Source organism: Cryptotermes secundus, unplaced genomic scaffold (genome assembly GCF_002891405.2).
Source record: "Cryptotermes secundus unplaced genomic scaffold, Csec_1.0 scaffold15, whole genome shotgun sequence".
Classification (NCBI taxonomy): Eukaryota; Metazoa; Arthropoda; class Insecta; order Blattodea; family Kalotermitidae; genus Cryptotermes; species Cryptotermes secundus.
Window position 1 is genome coordinate 395022 of NW_019721514.1, and position 18525 is coordinate 413546.

Here is an 18525-nt window from a genome sequence, read left to right on the forward strand (position 1 = left end):
TCAATGAGGGGCATCTAGAAAATCTGGTTCTGCCATTCTATCATTAAAACTATGGGAAATATGTCATACATCAAGCTTTGTGCATCTCAAGAAATAACACCGAACAGCAACAGTAATCATCGTCAAACCACATCTAGCAGAAACAATAAAAAATATAATAAAATTCATATTCATTGTGAGAAATATACAAAACATAGCACACAGAACTACAAAAGCAATAAAGGACACACTATACACAAAAAATACAATGCAAATACAATTAAATAAATTGATATTAATAAATATAAATAATATACTATACAATAAACAGTAACAGTAATGGAATACATAATGTCATGATCTTATGCAACCACACTTTCACCATGACCTTCACTCCACTCCACTTCACTTCACTACATTTACATAACTTCCACATCCTCACAATTTACTTTACTTCAATTCATTTCACTTCACTGCATTTTTGGATGATCTCTCCCACACCTTCACTTCACCTTATTTATTACTTTCCTAACCCTTTTCCTAAAATTACTGGACTTACAGAAGAGTCCCTAAAGCATCTGCAGGTAGTTGGTTCCAGGGCTGGATGGTCCTGTTTACAAAGGAATATTTTCCAATATCCGTCTTTTGCTTTCTGCTCCTAAATTTCCTATCATGATCGACCCTGCTCAGATAGCATGGCCTTTGCAATCTATCGCCTATAGCCTAACCCATTCTCCTGGGTACGCTTTGAAGAAAGCACATATGTGAGCTTTCTTTCTGTGCTCTATCAATGTTTCCCAATATGAATAATTTCTATGATGTGCAAATTTAGCTGTCATGTTTTGCACCTGGTCTAGCGCAATTCTCTCTCCCTTCCTGTAAGGATCCAAGCATGCCACCCCAAGAATCAGATGCACTAGTGACGTGTAGGCTAAACTTTTACTAATACTATTTCCCTTTTTAAGAATAACATTGTAAAATGAAGTGCCTTCCAAGCTTTTTTTTCATCATGTAATTAATTTGATCAGCCCAACTTAATTCACTGCATAAAATTATTCCCAAGGTGATATTGAGAATGATGGCCACCAGCTACAGCCTAAGATGAGCTCTGAACCATTGCAGGCAGAAAAATCTACACACTCATGTGAGTGGGGATCAAACTCAGAACACTATGAATGACAGTCCCATGTCAAATGCAATAACATTCAGGCAAACAGCAGTAACTAGGTAACCCTTTCACACATTGAACACACTGATTTGGAAACAACTTCAACATAATTACAGCACTTACATTCATCACAGAAAGAGTTCCCACAGCATGGGATCATGACTGCGTCAGTAAGCAGGTCCTTGCACACGCTGCACAGAAGATCTTCCGGAATCTCAGGTTTCTCAACAACTGGTTCTGGCTCCTGCTGGAACGGAGGTCTCTCTTTCTTGCCTTCCTTATATGCTTGGCTGCAAATGAACACCACAGACTTTTAACAATCTGAAGCACAAAGATCACCCATATAATGTCTCCTATCTCATTCTGAGGCTCTCACAGTTCTGGGACAGAACGCTGTGTACTTCGGCAGAGGTCTGACAAGTGTTTCAGAGTAAAGTATGGTCTCCATCTTCAAGGTAGACAAGCAAGCCAAACAGGAACCAAGTACAGTTTTGCTAAACTCTGATGATGGAGGCAGCACATTCCTCTGAAACACTTGTGAACTTCCACCTGGCTACATGGTGTCACATCCCAGAACACTGTAGCCTTCATATTCACCACAGTGGAAAGTTCAAATCTCAATCGTATATTAACATGCACCATGTTAAAATCAAAGATGTGTGACTACAGGATGCTTACTGATCAATTGCTGGAACAGCAAACTGTCCTGTTGGGGTCATCATTGCACCCGGGACACCTGGTCCCTCTACTGGGACCATGAAACTACGTGGAATTCCAGTACTCTTCTTAATTTCTATTGGCTCCTGTAAGATGAAACAATTCAGTCTCAAAACATACTGTGACATGCAGGCCCATTGCCAACTAACAGCTGTGTAAACAGGTGATAGTATGATAGCTGTTGCTAGGGAACAGCTCTGTGGACATGTTTCCCCGAGAACGAGAGAACACACAATAATGGGAGAGATGTTTTCTGTGCGGTCGGTTGAAAGCTGCAGTTGTGAGAAGTGAGAGGGTGGTAACTGAGGCCTGGGACCGTTTGGGAAATCAGAGAAAGGAGAACGTCCACTACTGGAAGCTGCTACCAAGCAACGGTTAGTGAAGACTGAGAAGGCTATATGTGTGTTAGTGATCTTGAGTAACTCAATGAGATTCTTGTAGTTATTTGTAGTCACAAGTGTCAGGCGTCCAATAAATCCGGTTACCAATCAAAACCTCATCTATACTCACTCCACCATCTCCTTGGGTTAGTTCCTTCGGCTCTCTGTGTAGCACTGCAGCTAGATTCTGGCCCCTGTGCCACTTCCTCAGTCCAACGATCAGCTTCACTACAGCATCCTCCTTAGGGAGCTCCTGATGGTTCACCTCAGGCTCTATTTCCTCAGGATTTGCCTTCAAATAAAGGGTTTTCCTCGCTTCCTGGATTTTCTCTGTCCGCGTATCATGGGACATCTTCAGTTCCTGTCATTCTACCTGTGTTTTGGTCACTTCCTTTCGAAGGTCCTACGTCTTTTGGTCAACACAGGACACAATGCCTTCCATCTGATGTTGGAGGATCTCCTCTAACTCTGACCAAATGCAGTATATTGCAGCTTTGATCTTCTCTTCAATGACACTTACTGTGGATTTTATTTCTGTGAGCTGTATATTCACTCTTTCTTGACTGACGTCAGTCTTCTCGAGTGGCTTTCAGCCTTGTCATCATTTCCTCAAGATTGTCATCTGCCTTCACCTGATCAGCTTTCCTATTGGCCCCCACCTTTCCTGGTTGGCCAGCATCTGTTGCATCTCCATAATACATAAGTACACGAGGCAATCATAAAACCAACTGCTTGATCATTCTGATCCAATCCACATCCCACTTTTGACACCAGTTTGCCATTTATCCTGGTTATGTGCCTAAACATTAATGGGTTCTGGATATGAATCAATTTACTGGACAGTCACCAGTTGTAATTATAAATAATTATAACACTTCAAAAGATTACTGCAATGATAATAAATAAGTTCTCAGCGATGCAACTCTTGGATGCTCCTGGAACGAATTTGATGATTCAAGTCGGTACGAAGCCAAGTCCAATTCCTTAATTCTGTAAGACCTCAACTAAGTAATTCCATAATTCTGCAATTTTGTAATTAATTCATTCTCTCTTGCAAACTTTCTTGTTATAATGTTTTGGTGAATCATGCAGAAGACACCTTTTCAACAGGAGAGTTATTGCATTCTAAGCCATTACTGTGCTTTGAGCCGCTCACACCCATAGATTTTGGCTTTAGATCAGTTAAAGTTACACACTGCGTGTCTCAAAACCCTAGTAACAGAAGTTCTATAGCTGACTGTGTTACCTAGGAAATGTGTTTACTGAGCCATTGCCCAGCTATACAAGTTACAATACTGTCACATAGTTAGTTGCTAGACATGGGGTTTGAATTCATAATCTGATTTACTGACCACTTATAAATTGTTACTACAAGTAAATTATATCGCTATTGCTATTTCACATGCTTTACAATTCACTACAGCAATCATCCAGTCACTCTCAGTTTGTCTTCACTAGCTGTCGCCTGGTAACAGATCAAAACACTGTAGTTTCCTCAACTTCCACATTCAATAGCTCCTCCTTTCACTGTCTGGCAACTGACTTGTAACTTCTCAAAGCCACAAACCCTGACCATTGACTAACTAGCCATGTATGGCCACCATTGGCTATCACTCACTATAACAGGTTAGTCCTGCCTGCAAACTGTCTGGCTTCTCCAGCTCGTCTTCTGACACAGCCTCAGCATGGACCACAAAGAAAACACTGCATACAACAGTTCCTCTGTTCTTGCATGCATAACTGTTACTGCAGTCACGATGGTTACTGACCATCGCATAGCAACGGATCTTTGCTCCACGGCACCATCGCATGTTTACCGTCCCATAAACCTAGCAACGGACGTTTCTTTTGGCTCCAGAATTTTTTCAGCCGTCATGTCACAATATAATTACATAAGCAGCAGCAACACACACGTGCATCCAAAAGTGCTATCTTCTGGGATAACGCCATGTAGTCTGTGCAAAGTCAACCAACGTTTTGGTGCAACATGCTGCCTCCATCTTCAAAGTCAAAGAGCAAGCCAAGCAAGAAATCAGCTCTGCCTGCTACCTGCTCAATGCTGATTCCTTTATTGACTTATTCTTTGACCGTGAAGATGGAGGCAGTATGTTCCTCTAGAATATCAGTCAACTTTCAACGGACTACATGGCATTATATGCCAGAAAACAGAACTCTTCATAACCACTATTGTGAGAACCTCAAATCCTACAAGGTTGGGTTGACAACTTAACACTACTGAAACTGTTACCTGGTTCAAACCAAGAGGACAGTTTTTTATCCAATGACCAGGCTGATGACACTTGAAACAGCGATAAGAAGTTGGGACCTCTCCCATCTGACCAGCACCTCGTATTTTCATGTAACTAGACAATAAAAATTCATTAACCCTCTACACACATAATTACAAAGTGATTCGCCATATAAAAACACAACTAAAGCAGTAATTTTACCACTGGTATATAATATGAAACTGTATTAGTTTACATTATTTTCTTAGCCCTTTTACTACCTTATCTGATGGCAGTCATTTACCAAACCTTTGATGGTGATTCTATCCTTGGGTTGTTGCACCATGCACTGTGGGTAATATTGCAGACATTTGAAGGTACATGCTTCCTCCTTCCTCAGGAAAGCTGAAGTAGCATGTACCTCTGAAACATCAGTAATATCACCCACACACAGTGTAACCAAAATATGAAATCAACATCAATAACTAACCACCAGGTAAGCCTACAATCAGTAATCACCAGTACTTTGTCCAGACTGCAGCATTTCACATGGGTCATAGGACAGCACATCATTACAAAACAAAACACTCCTCTACTAAAACACTTCCCCCATCTACCAGAGGTATTAGAGACTGCTGTTGGGCGGGAAACGTCCATAATTTGGCTCAGTGACCTCCTTTGGAGATATGAGGTTCTTTTACATGCTGTAAAGCTACGACACGGGACCCATGGCTTAAAGTCCCTCCCGGAGGACTTGTTCCCTGAATTTTTCTGCCCTTAAAAATTCGACGACCTCCGCCGGGTATTTGAACCCGCGTACTACAAGTCATGAGGTGGGAATGTTACATCTAGACTATGGAGGCCGCTAGGCCGCACCATAACTCATGTGGTTAGTCGCTGACTCTCCACCGCAGCGGCCCAGGTTCGATCCCGGGTCTGGTCAAGTGGGATTTGTGGTGGGCAAAGTGGCGCTGGGGCAGGTTTTCTCCGAGTACTTCGGTTTCCCCTGCCAATCTTCATTCCACCAACTGCTCCACAATCACCCTCACCTATCATCTGGGGCTGGTACAATAGGCCAGAAGTGGCAGCAGTACAAGGGATTTAGTCCCACCCCACTAGCATTAAAAAAAACCTGCACAGACCCTACAATCTTTAATGAAGTTTGTGAACTCAACCAAATTCACTGCATGTGCTGCTGAGAGCGGCCAGGTCTAGAAACACAGCCAGTATGGGAATTCGCAATATAACAATGACAACATAATATTATAACATACTTCACTGGATTGTAGTCCTGTGTTGACTGAGTCATCATAGCCTGTATTTTATCTTCTTCACTTGCGTCCAAGCTCGATAAATCAACAGCCTAAAACACATGTACTACAGTTCCAAGATGAAGCATTTATTACAGTGTAACTTCATTAGTCATACACTTCTACATGATAGGTAAACCATTAGACTGAGCCCAGTGCTACAAGCAATCATACTCCAGTACCATGTTTGGCTCAACCTGTCAATTGTAACAATATTAAAATGAAATGAGTTATGAGATGTCCATGCCAGTGCAATCAGCACAGCAAATAGCTATGGGTTAGATGGCCAAGGGGTTGAAGTTTGCAACCAGCAGAAGTAAGATTTTACTCCTCTCAATTTTGTCCAGACTGGTTATGGATGTCCACATAGCCTCCTATCAAATGGGTAAGCAGGACCTCTTTCCTCGGTGGGGGGGTGGGGGGGGGCATTAATCTGATCACTCACCACCAACTATTGTCGATGACAAGAATACTAGGATCAATATATACATTCCCCCAGGCCGCGCCCTGGCTCAAGCGGTTAGTTGCTGGCTTCCCACTGTGGCAGCCCGGGTTCGATCTTGGGTCTGGTCAAGTGGGATTTGTGGTGGACAAAGTGGTGTTGCGGCAGGTCTTCTCAGAGTACTTCGGTTTCCCCTGCCAATCTTTATTCCACCAATTCCTCCATAATCACCCTCACCTATCATCTGGGGCTGGTACAATAGGCCAGAAGTAGCTGCAGTGCAAGGGACTTAGTCCCACCCCACTAGCAATGAAAAAAAATACACTCCCCCATATGTCTTCATGGTATAGTGCTCAATTAGTTAAGCACAGGCACGACTTTCCCTTCACCTTTACACATGATGTAACAATTCTGGCACTTTCATTCAACTGTTTAATTATCTTGCATATCATACAACTTATAGAAAGTGTGTACTGGGCATAAAATATGCACTTCACTTTTCTCTACAATTTTTATTCAAAACATTTTTTGCTCTGATAAATATTTAGCAAACCATTCCCAAGATGTGTGAAGATACACGTGTAGGTTTCATCAACTACTGTCACTAATTTGTACCAAATCAGAATGGATACACAACTTTTAGTGAAATTCCCAACATAAAATTTCATGAAAATGTCATCCATTGTGTGCTGACATCCAACACACTGAAACCTCAATAATTCGGAATTGGCAATGATTCAGACAACTGTTCCTTCTTTTCCAAATTTTGACCTTGATGATCACAAACTGTAGCACGCAGCGTTAGCACACGACAGTAGATACATGTAGGCCTCATGTCCAACGTCAATAATATTAAGTATGCAGGCTACCTAAAATATTTTAAGAATGATGTCAAAACTTACATTTTTATATCTTTTGGCAAGTAAATTTATTTTATAATATGCAAATATAAATTAATAAATAAAGCTGTACTACCTAAAAAGATATGAGAGGACCAATTTTAATAGCTTCCCTAATCATATTTTTAGTACATTTCTATAATTTGGACAAGAGTTTGGTCTCGGTTAATATGAATTAGCGAGGTCTTACTGTACTATTCTTTATAAGATTAATTCCCACATTCAGGACACCACTGCAGAGTGCAACATCAGAGCCAATAAAACGTTTATTTAAAGGTGAAAACAGACTCAATTATGCACTGAGTGTCAAAACTAGACACGAAGTAGTTACATGATCAAGAGTATTGCTATGTCACAATTCATCATTCCTGCATTTCAAAAAGAAAATGGAAGATAAACTTACCTTTGCTAGCCTGTGAGCACTTGGATCTTGTCCATCAACTGCTGAATCACCCTACAAGCAAATGGATTGAGGTTACATGACAGAACACTCTGTTTATTGAGCTGTAACACATTCCAACTTTCAAAACAAAATAGAAGCTGGAGTTCAAAACCAGTAAATAAATGCAATGGTTAGGCCACATAAAAGAATGGACAGAACACGGATACCAAAAAGGGCATTATAATTATAATTTTAAGCAAAGAGGCCTATGGGATGACCCAGAATAAAATGTTTTAGCCATGTACTGGAAGAGAGAAGAGCTGGAATAGTGCAATCAGTATAGCAACGAGCTACGGGCTGGACGATTGAGGGGTCAGAGTTTGAGTCCCAGTAGGGCCAAGAATTTTCTCTTCTCCACATTGTCCAGACCGGCTCTGGGGGCCACCCAACCTCCTATCCAATGGGTACTGGGAGCTTTTTCCCCAGGGGTAAAGCGGCCAGGGCGTGAAGCTGACCACTCACCTCCAGCTAGTTCCGAGGTGAAGAAAATGTGGATCTATACAACCACTCCCCCTTACACCTTCATAGGATAACACATTTACCTTAATGGAAGAAGGGAAGGAAGTGGCAAGAAATTCAAAAGGAAGGATTGCGGGAAGACAGATGAGACTGGAAACTCTGACTTTCATTCAAAACAATGTAAGGTGGAGGGGAGAGGTGGAAGAGTACTTTTATGGGTTATTTAACGGTGCTGTCAGTAGCTACAGTATATGCCAATGAATGCTTTGACAACAGATGAATAACAAACAGGATCTCGAACAAAGGAGTTGTAGCCTAATCAAGGTATTTGCCTGCAGAAACTGAGGAAAACCATGACAAATTTCAGACATTAGTCATGTCCTAGGTGAGATATGAACTGAGCACCTTCCAAATATAAGTACAGAAATTCAGAAAGAAAATGTATTTTCAGCAGCTCAGTCAGAATAAATCTCAATGAGCCCTCCACAACAGACAACCAAGAAAACCATGGTAACAAGCAATACTCACTCCCCTAGCCCGTCCACTTTCCAAATGCTGCTAATGTTCTTAAAGTTGCAGTGTATGTACAGCTTTCTAACATCGATTTATTTACAGCATGAATTCTAATACAGAAATTCATCTCATTTACTGCTGCTTGTTGAAACTCACCCCTTTGGGAAGCCCAGCCAACTGTTGATTAGACTCTGCACGATCCCTTAAAACAAATGAAAGACTGAGGTACACAGTGAGCCAAAATTCAGCACATACTAACACTGCTACACTGACCTCCCTCCCTTAAGGCTTCTCTGGGGAGCAGTGCATCTGAACACCAGAGCATGGAAAATCTTACATGAAGGAAATTCAACACTGGGATTACTGACTTGAAATCAAGAACTGTTAAGTGCACATTTCACTGAACCGACTCATACTCCACTAAAACGTATGTTCAAAAGTGCCAGAAATATTACATGCTACATATTATAAGTAATCTTTATTGTCAAGAGTATAAAAATATAAAAATATTGTTACATGATCACCGGGAGTGATGCAAAATTGATGCCTGGCAAATAATTTCCCACTTGGTGGTTGGCTTCTGTGGCTCTGGCAATTTCACTGTCGCTTATGGCAGTTTGAAACAAACAGTATGACAGGAAGAAATGAACCTCGTAAGCGGGGGGGGGGGGCAAAAGCCACAGCAAGGCTACCCTAATTCACTTTTATCTAGCACCCAAAATATTTATCAAGTCACAAGATTTTCACAAATGCTTCAACTTTTGCTTAACACAAATGTGATGATTGTGTACATGATTATAAATAACCAAAAATGTGAAAGGGGAATGAAGTTGAATTTAAAGGATCACAAATTTGCAATTTTATATCACAATGTTCAAAGTTTATTAAATAAGCAAATGGAATTATCAGTTTTACAGAACACTGACTGGCAGAAGACCAAATAGTCTTGTTAGAGATTAATAATTTTAAATTGGTTAGTAAATTTTGTAGGAAGGGTTATAAAAATGGAGGATCTTGTATATTTGTAAACAAAGAGTTAAATACTATAGAAATTATTTTTCTTATTGAATTGAATTGAATTTATTTACATTCTATAAATCCTAAGCAGGTTAGTACCTTTGGATACAGAACAAGTCAAACGAGTNCTTTTCTTAATGAGTGGTGCTGTGAAGAATACTTTAAGATATCTGTAGTAGAGTTCAAATGGTTACTGATCTGTATTTACAGATCCACCCATAGTGATGTTCATATGTTTTTGGACAAACTGGAAACACTTGTTGACAGAGTACATAAAAAAAAGGAAAACTAATAATTTGTGGAGATTGGAATATAAACCTTCTCAAGGAGAATAAGCACTGGAAAATATACTGGTACCTTATGATTTAATGAATACAGTCACTGTACCAACAAGAGTTACCAGTAGTTGTCAATCTTTGATAGATGTCATGGTTACAAAGAGACAGTTTAATAAGAACTATATAGATATCATAATCATGGGTTTTACTGACCATCTGGCCCAGATCTTATGGGTGTATATACACATGAAATACAAAGTTAAAAAAGGTACTGCAAAGTAAGTTCTCTAAAGAGAACATAGTTAAGTTCACAGTCATGTTAAATAGTGAATTATGGGAGGAAATTTATTTAGAAAAGAATGTAAATGAACTGTACCAACCATTTATAAATAAGTTTTTATATTATTTTAGTACAGCGTTTCCACTGAAACTAACAACGAATAGAGGTATTACAAATAATTCATGGATATCTATAGGAATAAAGGTTTCCTGTCAGAAAATGAGGTTTTTAAATAATATGAAGTACAGGATGTCACTGTTAAGGGATACACTGAGTTATATCAACAGATATCACAGAATTTGTAAACAAGTTATCTCTGAAGCTAAAAAAATAAATGACAAATAGTATGTGCATCAAGCCCAACTAAAATGGTGTGACAATAATGAATAAGAAAATGGGAAGTTCAGGAAAATCATATCAGGATATCTGGTTACAAAATAATTTAAAGAAAATAAATCACCCTCAGAACGTGGTAGATACATTAAATTCTTACTTTATTGATAAGGTATAAGAAATAGTGGAGAAAAGTGGGAGTAAAAGTAGTGGACTGCAATCCAAACTCTAGTATTTTTTTCTGATTTCTGAAGAAGAAATAGTTTCAGCAGTATCGAAATTAAATGGCAAAGCTTCTGCAGGATTCAACGAAATCCCCGATTTTCTAGTAAACACATGTATCACATGTACAAAAAAAAATTTCATATTTAATAAACCCATAAATCAGGGTGTATTTCCAGATTTACTGAAAATTGCAAAAATTAGGCCTGTTTACAAAAAGGGTACTAGACAAGAAATTAGTAATTAGAGACATATCTCTGTTACAGCTATATTCTCAAAAAAATTTTGAAAAAAAAAAATAGTGTATAACAGATTGGTATCATTCATTATTAAATTTAAGATTTTAACAGAAAAGCAATATGGGTTTCAGAAAAGTAAGCTGACCATATCTGTGTAACAGTCTTTTATTGGAAATGCTCAGGAAGCATTGGACAGGCAGCCAATTGCACGTGGTATAATCTTTCATCTCACAAAAATGTATGATGTTATTGTTCATGATATACTTCTTGAAAAATTAGATCATTATGGAATAAAAGGGAAGATAATGTTTCGTTAAAATCCTATCTCACACTGTGTTCGCAGTATGTAGAAATAACCTCTAATGATATAATGATAATAAATATTGTATGAACAGTTATAATTCTACAGATGAATATAAAACTTGGAATACCTCAAGGGTCTATTTTGGGCCTGCTCCTGCTTTTATTATATACAAATAATTTACCATTATATATCAAATGGAGAAGTGGTTATTTTTGCAGATGATACCAATATACTGGTAATAGATAAGAATAAAATTACCCTCCAAGAAAAAATAAAAAGAGTGATGACCCAGCTAGAATCTTGGTTTTCAAAAAATAACCTGGTTATAAATATTAACAAGACAAAAGCAATGCTATTGCAATTAAATAAATCATATGACATGTCTGAGACAGTTATTACTTTCAAAAATATAAAAATTAATTACACATCACAGTTCAGATTTTTAGGTATCAATATAACAAATAATCTAAAAATGGAGCTCACATATTCAGTCCTTGTGTCTAATACTGAATAAGGCATGTTATATTATTAAATCCTTGAAAGATGAAGTGAGTTTCTATACACTCAGGAATATTTCCTTTTACAGATTTCAATCCTTAGAAAATTATGGTTTGACTTTCTGGGGTGGAGAAAGCAAAAATAGCAAAGTGCTGAAAATACAAAAAGGATACTTCATTTAATGAAAAGTGTAAATAGCAGAACATTATGCAGGCCTATTTATAAGAATTAAAGATTTTAACTGTTATCCTTGTATATTTTTGAGGTGTTGTGCTATTTTCAGAAATATAATTTATACTCTACGAGAAATTTAGATTTATATGAATATAATACTAGAAGGAAAGAAGATTTTCATGTGCCAAACTGTAACACATCAACTTTTAAGAAAGTGTTATCAATATGGGTGTTTAACTGTATAATGAACTGCCTTTGAAATTAAGAAAACCATATGGAAGTAATGACTTTAAACATAAGCTAACAGTATTTTTACTAGATCATCCATTCTTTACAATGTATGAGTTTCTTTTAGAGGGACAGTAGTAAGCATATTCTCTCTACTCAGTAATAGAAATAGATAACAAATGGTTGATTGCAGTATCTTCATGTGATTGGTGATTGACATTGTCAAATACAGGACGTCTGATTTACTGTAATACTATTACAATTCTCTCGATAAACTCATAAGGATAACAGAACTAGTGCAGTAAGCATTTTTTATTTTTGCATCTAATTTGATTATTTATCTGGTTTTGATAGTGTGTGTTATATTTTAATTGTGGGCTTAACCATGTCAAGAGTAATTATTTACTGTTGACAAATTCTAATCCTCTAGGTATCTGGGCAGAAAGATTTCAAGAATGACATATTTAATTATGTGACTTGTTTAAGTGTTACTGCTGTAGCAATTATGAATGCTAAATAAAATGAATTCCAGTACTGGTCAGAGATAAGACTGTTCCGTCCACATATGGCCTCAACTACTGTAATACATTCCGTACCTTATTGTTAAGTGCCGTATCTGATGTATCACATGGTATTTACACATTAACAGATGACCTAAAAATGATGTTAAAATTTAACACTTTCCATCGCATTACTGCTGCCAACCTTAGAAGTTTACCACTGAACAAGTTCACATGTTTAGGCTCCTAATTTCATTTTTTAAAACGTTTTTGCTACATTTTCAAAATATTAAGCCTTTGGTTCTATTTTTAGAATGTTCTGATTTTTTTAAATAAACATCTAAAACCTTCCAAAGCTGGGCTTTGAGTGTTGCTTTACATATAAAATTCTAAAGCCAGCTATACAAACACAGCAGACAGCATGGCAGAAAATTTTGAAGATAATGCAAATATTTTGAAAATACAGTACACTGATGATCGAAGCAAAGAGAATCGTCAGAGAAGTCAGTAGTCAACTCCATTACAGTGACAATGAGCCAGTGAATTAATGTGTTCCAACTACTTACAAGTTCCTGTCACTCACCATGCTTTCTTCTGTTGTGCTGTCAGAGGAATGCGAGCAACAATCAATGAAGTATTTTTAGGGATCAAAGCACCATCTTCTGTATACACTAGAAATCAAAGAACACACACAACCTGTAAACGCAATAACATGTCAATTTCACTTCTCAACATTTTACTCAAAGACATTTGAATGATTATACAATACTGCTATTTTTTTCACTACATATCAAGCCAAACTACTTTTCTGTACAATCCTCATTTCTCTAAAAGCCAATTTAGATAACGTTTGCAACATATAAAGTTATCACAGCACTGGATATGTCTATTTACTTATTTAAAATTTATTTAATGTCACTGCCATTAACCCACACTATACAGTACCAAATGAAAGGCCGAGTAGTGAATAATGAACTAAAAACGATGTGGGACAAAGTGATTATTTCCTAATGAAACGTACTGTCCTGGATTTTCCTGCAAAGCTGGAAAATGAAGAAAACAATGAAAATCTGTCAGGATAGCCAACGTCCGACACAAAATTTAAACTGGGGTCCTCCAGCACCCAAGTCAGAAGCACTAAAACCTGAGCCATCCTGCGCAGAGCTACTGTCTCCTACAATCTGAAGAGCCTGCTGCCATCTCCTGGTAGCCCATTTCTACCTTGATAATGGAGGCAGCAGGTTCTTCTGAAAATGGGTTAACATTTTAACAGATTACACTTCGCCACATCCAAGAAGACAGTAATCTTCGTCTGATCTTTAATCAGCACTTGTGTAACACATTCATATGACCTGAAAGCCCTCATCATACACAATAAAACAAGAAGTCACCATCGATTCAAAAAAGGGTATAACAATGGTGTATTATAGCAAGTGTCATGTAACTTCGAACAAGGACAAGAGTAACCTTGAATGTGCAGAAGAAAAATTTCAGACAAAGGGGTGGAGGGCGTGAGAAGCGACAGGCGGCCGGTGGAAGAACGAGTGTTAAGAAACTCCTCCCACCACAAGCTATGCGCTAGATTTGATTAGGGATGCAGGGCCTTGTTCGAAGTTATGTGACACTGTCTATAGAGTGGTACTGCCAAGTTTCTGGACTTTATCCAATGCATAATATTCTAAAAGAACATAATATTTTGGAAACTGAACCTGCCTTCACCTTCAGGTGAGGACAGAAAGAGGTCAAAATCAATGCTGCATTCTTTACGAATATGTGACAATGAATAAAATCCATGAACACAGTAATCCTGACAAAACATTACCTTCTAGCCCAGTTGTTTTACTGTATAAATGTAGCCCTATGGTATTTATTCTTCTTTTATTTAATTATACTTTCAAGAGTTCAAATTATATAGTGTCAAATGATGGGACAATAAGTAGTAATGGCCTAATTTGAAGTACTATCCTGGACGTCATCAGGAGCTAAGAAAGGCCACGAAAAACCTTGGTCCTCAGATTGTATCTGATCCCAGAACTTTCGAAATTAGAAGCACGACTGTTAACAACCTAATCACAATGTTCAGTCCTGATTATATTGTATCCATGTGTGCATCCACCTTTCCTTACCCTCTAATAATTTCAGAACATGCAAATTTTAATTAACTTGATATAACAACAAGCTACAAGAGCGTGCTCTACCTCCGTATTTTCCAATTTACTGCCACAAACACCACAAACATAGCAGCCATACAAACATTCATGGTCTGCGTTACATTACTGTCACTTAGTGCAGAATTAAGAAATTATGTGTGGAAACAATCTTCAAAAAGAACACAAAGTGTTCAGAGGCAACTTCTTGTACATTGTACAACATGGTACCCACAAAATGTCTTATTAGTTATCTATCTGACAATAATAATTAAAGAACTGGCATTAGGCACATTAAAATTTGTACAGAGACATCCTAACCATTATCTATAAATTCTGTATGAAGTTTTTTAATACATTAATGATTACTCCGATCTTGCATCTCACAACACACTGGGAATCTATGCTAGCGAGTGAAAATTATGCACAGATGAGATTACTAAATGTAATTTTCACTTTTGGTTCAGGGGTCGGCAAACATGTAATAGAGACTACACAGATACTATTTAAATGACAATAATACAATACTGTTACAGTGCAATGATACTCGACCTCTTACATTTTCCATCCCATATGTCATTTTGGTCAAGATGCCATTATCCATCCACAGTAAAAACAAAGTTTCTCTTTTTAAAAGACATGCATTCTTATAATTATGTACACAATTATTATTATATTAATCACTAACCCTTTCACTGGGCATGACAGAACATTCTCTCATGGTCCAATGATAACAAAATTGGTGTGACACACAACATACTCTGATTTCAATTGTGTATAGAGGTATGGCAAACTAGACAAATGGAACTTTTACCACTGCAACAGTTTGAATTTTGTTGTCTAGATGTCTGTACTAAGCAAGACACACAGCATAATACCTGCCATTTATCCAACTTTTCTCCACTTCATGTGCTGAGGTGGCAGGTTGAGAGTTCAAGTTTTTGTAAAATAGCACCAAGCAGTCTGAAGCGTAAGCATGAGTGTTTGGCTTAAGAGAGAAAACTCTTGGCTATATGATGCCCATAAAATATAACATTAGTTTACAATAGAATCATTACAAAATAAAATGTTAACGCTGATGATCGCATTGTAAGCATTTAAGAGCAACATGGCAGAAAAGAAATCTACCCAGGATAGGTTACACTACATCAGATAAAACTCACCAGGCAAGCAGTTAAGGGAGTTCTTATTCTCAAAGACTTTGCAACCTAACCAGCTGACTGCTGAGTAACACTGGTTGAAAAACAGTGGTATAAACTATATATTTTTTTAAGTAAGAGGCATTGCAATTTATTTCTTCAACTACTAGTCTTGACACATTCCTGCATCTAATAACTATCCAAAGCAAGAATGCAAGAATGACAAGGTATTTTTGGCAGTGTGTACCAAGCCACTCATCAAACTGTCATATGTTACACATTAAATCCTGCAAATATGAACACACAGAACTTTTCTTGTCCCTGTGTTTTCACAGCTGGAGTTTATCATATTACTTCAGATTTCAGGAATTCTATGCAGCATATTCCCAAAAGCAGAAATCATATACGCCGTTTTCTGTAACCGCTCACAGGACAGTCATAAATATATGAACTGCTTGCTTTGAGGTTAAATAAAATGACACTTCAACCACAGAGGTCATTTGTGGCATTTGTCTGTTTTCAGAACAGCAATTGTTTTCCTAATCATAACTAACTGGTCTCGTAACGGAGATGTGATATTTTCTGGAAGATGAAAACCACTTTCTAAATATTTAGTTCTGCTTGGCCTTACAGAGGGTTACCAATGATACAAACTTTGTTACAGTGAACAAAGCCCTGTATTTTTGGAACTGTAATAATGCAAACAAGAGTGAATATGAAGAAGGCAGTCTTCTGGGATTTGGCACCGTGTATATGTGGTGTTAACCGACGTTTCGGAGGAACGTATTGCCTCCATCTTCAGGGTAGAAGAAAAAGTATAAGAAATCTGCAAGCGACAAGACCGTGAGAACGGTAAAAGCAGTCAAGCGACAAGACCGTGAGAACGGTAAAAGCAGACTGCTTTTACCGTTCTCACGGTCTTGTCGCTTGCAGATTTCTTATACTTTTTCTTCTACCCTGAAGATGGAGGCAATACGTTCCTCCGAAACGTCAGTTAACACCACATATACACGGTGCCAAATCCCAGAAGACTGCTTTCTTCATAGTCACCGCCGTGAAAGCCTCAAATCTTACAAGAGAGAATATCTCGGCACTAAATGGACATGCTGCAAATTCATGGCACACACATATCTTCACACTGATCAGTGAATATTCCCATGTCTTTACAACTGATGTGCTCGACAAGGGAATGCACACTAAAATCACATTTAAAACTTGATTTTTTAACCCGATCTTAAAATTCCATGCTCAAAAAGTCTAGGCTCTTTCCAAAAATGTGGAGACATGCATGGATTTGTACAACACCAGAATCAGACTTTACACTTCAAGAAATCAAAATATTTCTTCTCATACCAATGTCCTAACGCATTACAATACACACCACAAATTGCCTGTCATACCTTGATACTGCAACAAGAACTGTTCAGAAAATGAGACTGTGGCTGCATAAACTTTGCAAAAACATGTGGAAGTTCTACCAAACCAAGTCACAGAGCTGCAGTGTGTATTGCTCATAAAAGTGAATTATTCAGAGAAATATTTTACACTGTGATGGTAAATTCTTTTAAAGTTTTGTGAAGGAAAAAGTGTTACAGCTAAAAGTTGACATGTACCACTTTCAGCCAGAAGTTTCCAGTCATGTACGTAGTACAGCTGACCATACAGATGAGCAGTCTGTGAAACCGTTACCTGTACTCTTGACAACAGCAGTCATATACGATGCTGCCTGCTTGATTCTATTCAGCAAAACACAACTCTGTAATAGAAGAAGTGCGCCATTTCTCCAATGTTTGAAACTAAAAATTGTGAAGATATTAAATTTCACACATTCTAGAAATGGGAGAAATTATGACTTATAAAACTTACTGGTGGTAGTGTGAAAATCAAGATAAAACAGCAATGAGAGATGAAAATAATAAATTCATTTTGCCATTAAAAAATTTTGAGTATACCAATTTAACCTCTCCTTAAGATAATGCTCCAAATTTTCTTCAAATGGTCTAAATGATGCAATGCCAACAGCTGTAAAAAATATTAACACAACTGTCACCTGTTCAATGACAGTTTGAAGTTCTCCTGGAAGAAATGGAATCCCATTACCATACGAACATTTCCGCCCCCCCCCCCCTTACCCATTATTTTTAACATTCAGCTGAGTAATAACCATTCAAAATTCAACAGGAAGTTGCATGATTTGTTATATAAACTTTCTTATTATTAGCTTCCCTTGCTTTCTCTTGTATTCTTTCCAGCCATACATGTCACTTAATGGTATGTCATGGCCAATGTTCACGAGCATTTCTCACAAATACCACATGCAAATAGTTATAGTCAACTCTCGATTATCTGGGGACGGATTAACCGGTTTGCAGCTTAACCGGGGCTACTGAGGCTTTTTTGAGGCTTATATGTTGTTTAATATTCATTCACTTTTGTTTCACATGGTGAGTTGTAACACGATTTTCGCACTAGTGTGAACCGAGTCCTGCATTCTTTGGTCCCGTTATGCTAACACAATGTTCTAGGGTAGGGGTGAAAGAATGCAAGGATTTGTGGAAAGTTTCAAGGACAGATACATTGCCCCAGTTAGTTTCTTTGTATCGATCTTCAAGTGCGTTAGCAAAATGTC

General features: G+C 37.8%; 1 protein-coding gene across 5 annotated transcripts in view; it reads right to left on the bottom strand.

The window, feature by feature from the left end:
• Positions 1-18525, bottom strand: part of LOC111875389 (E3 ubiquitin-protein ligase RBBP6) — a 90498-nt gene that overhangs the window by 65380 nt on the left and 6593 nt on the right. For 3 of the 5 annotated variants that reach the window (XM_023871610.2, XM_023871608.2, XM_023871609.2), the window contains exons 3-9: positions 13194-13281; positions 8694-8739; positions 7527-7577; positions 5747-5835; positions 4493-4607; positions 1826-1950; positions 1271-1437 (exon numbers count right to left, since the gene is read on the bottom strand). In XM_023871610.2, the coding sequence (XP_023727378.1) occupies positions 1271-1437; positions 1826-1950; positions 4493-4607; positions 5747-5835; positions 7527-7577; positions 8694-8739; positions 13194-13281 (681 nt within the window). Of the gene's footprint in view, positions 1-1270; positions 1438-1825; positions 1951-4492; positions 4608-5746; positions 5836-7526; positions 7578-8693; positions 8740-13193; positions 13307-18525 lie in introns of all 5 variants that reach the window. The other 2 variants (XM_023871611.2, XM_033755799.1) reach the window with 2 other exon arrangements.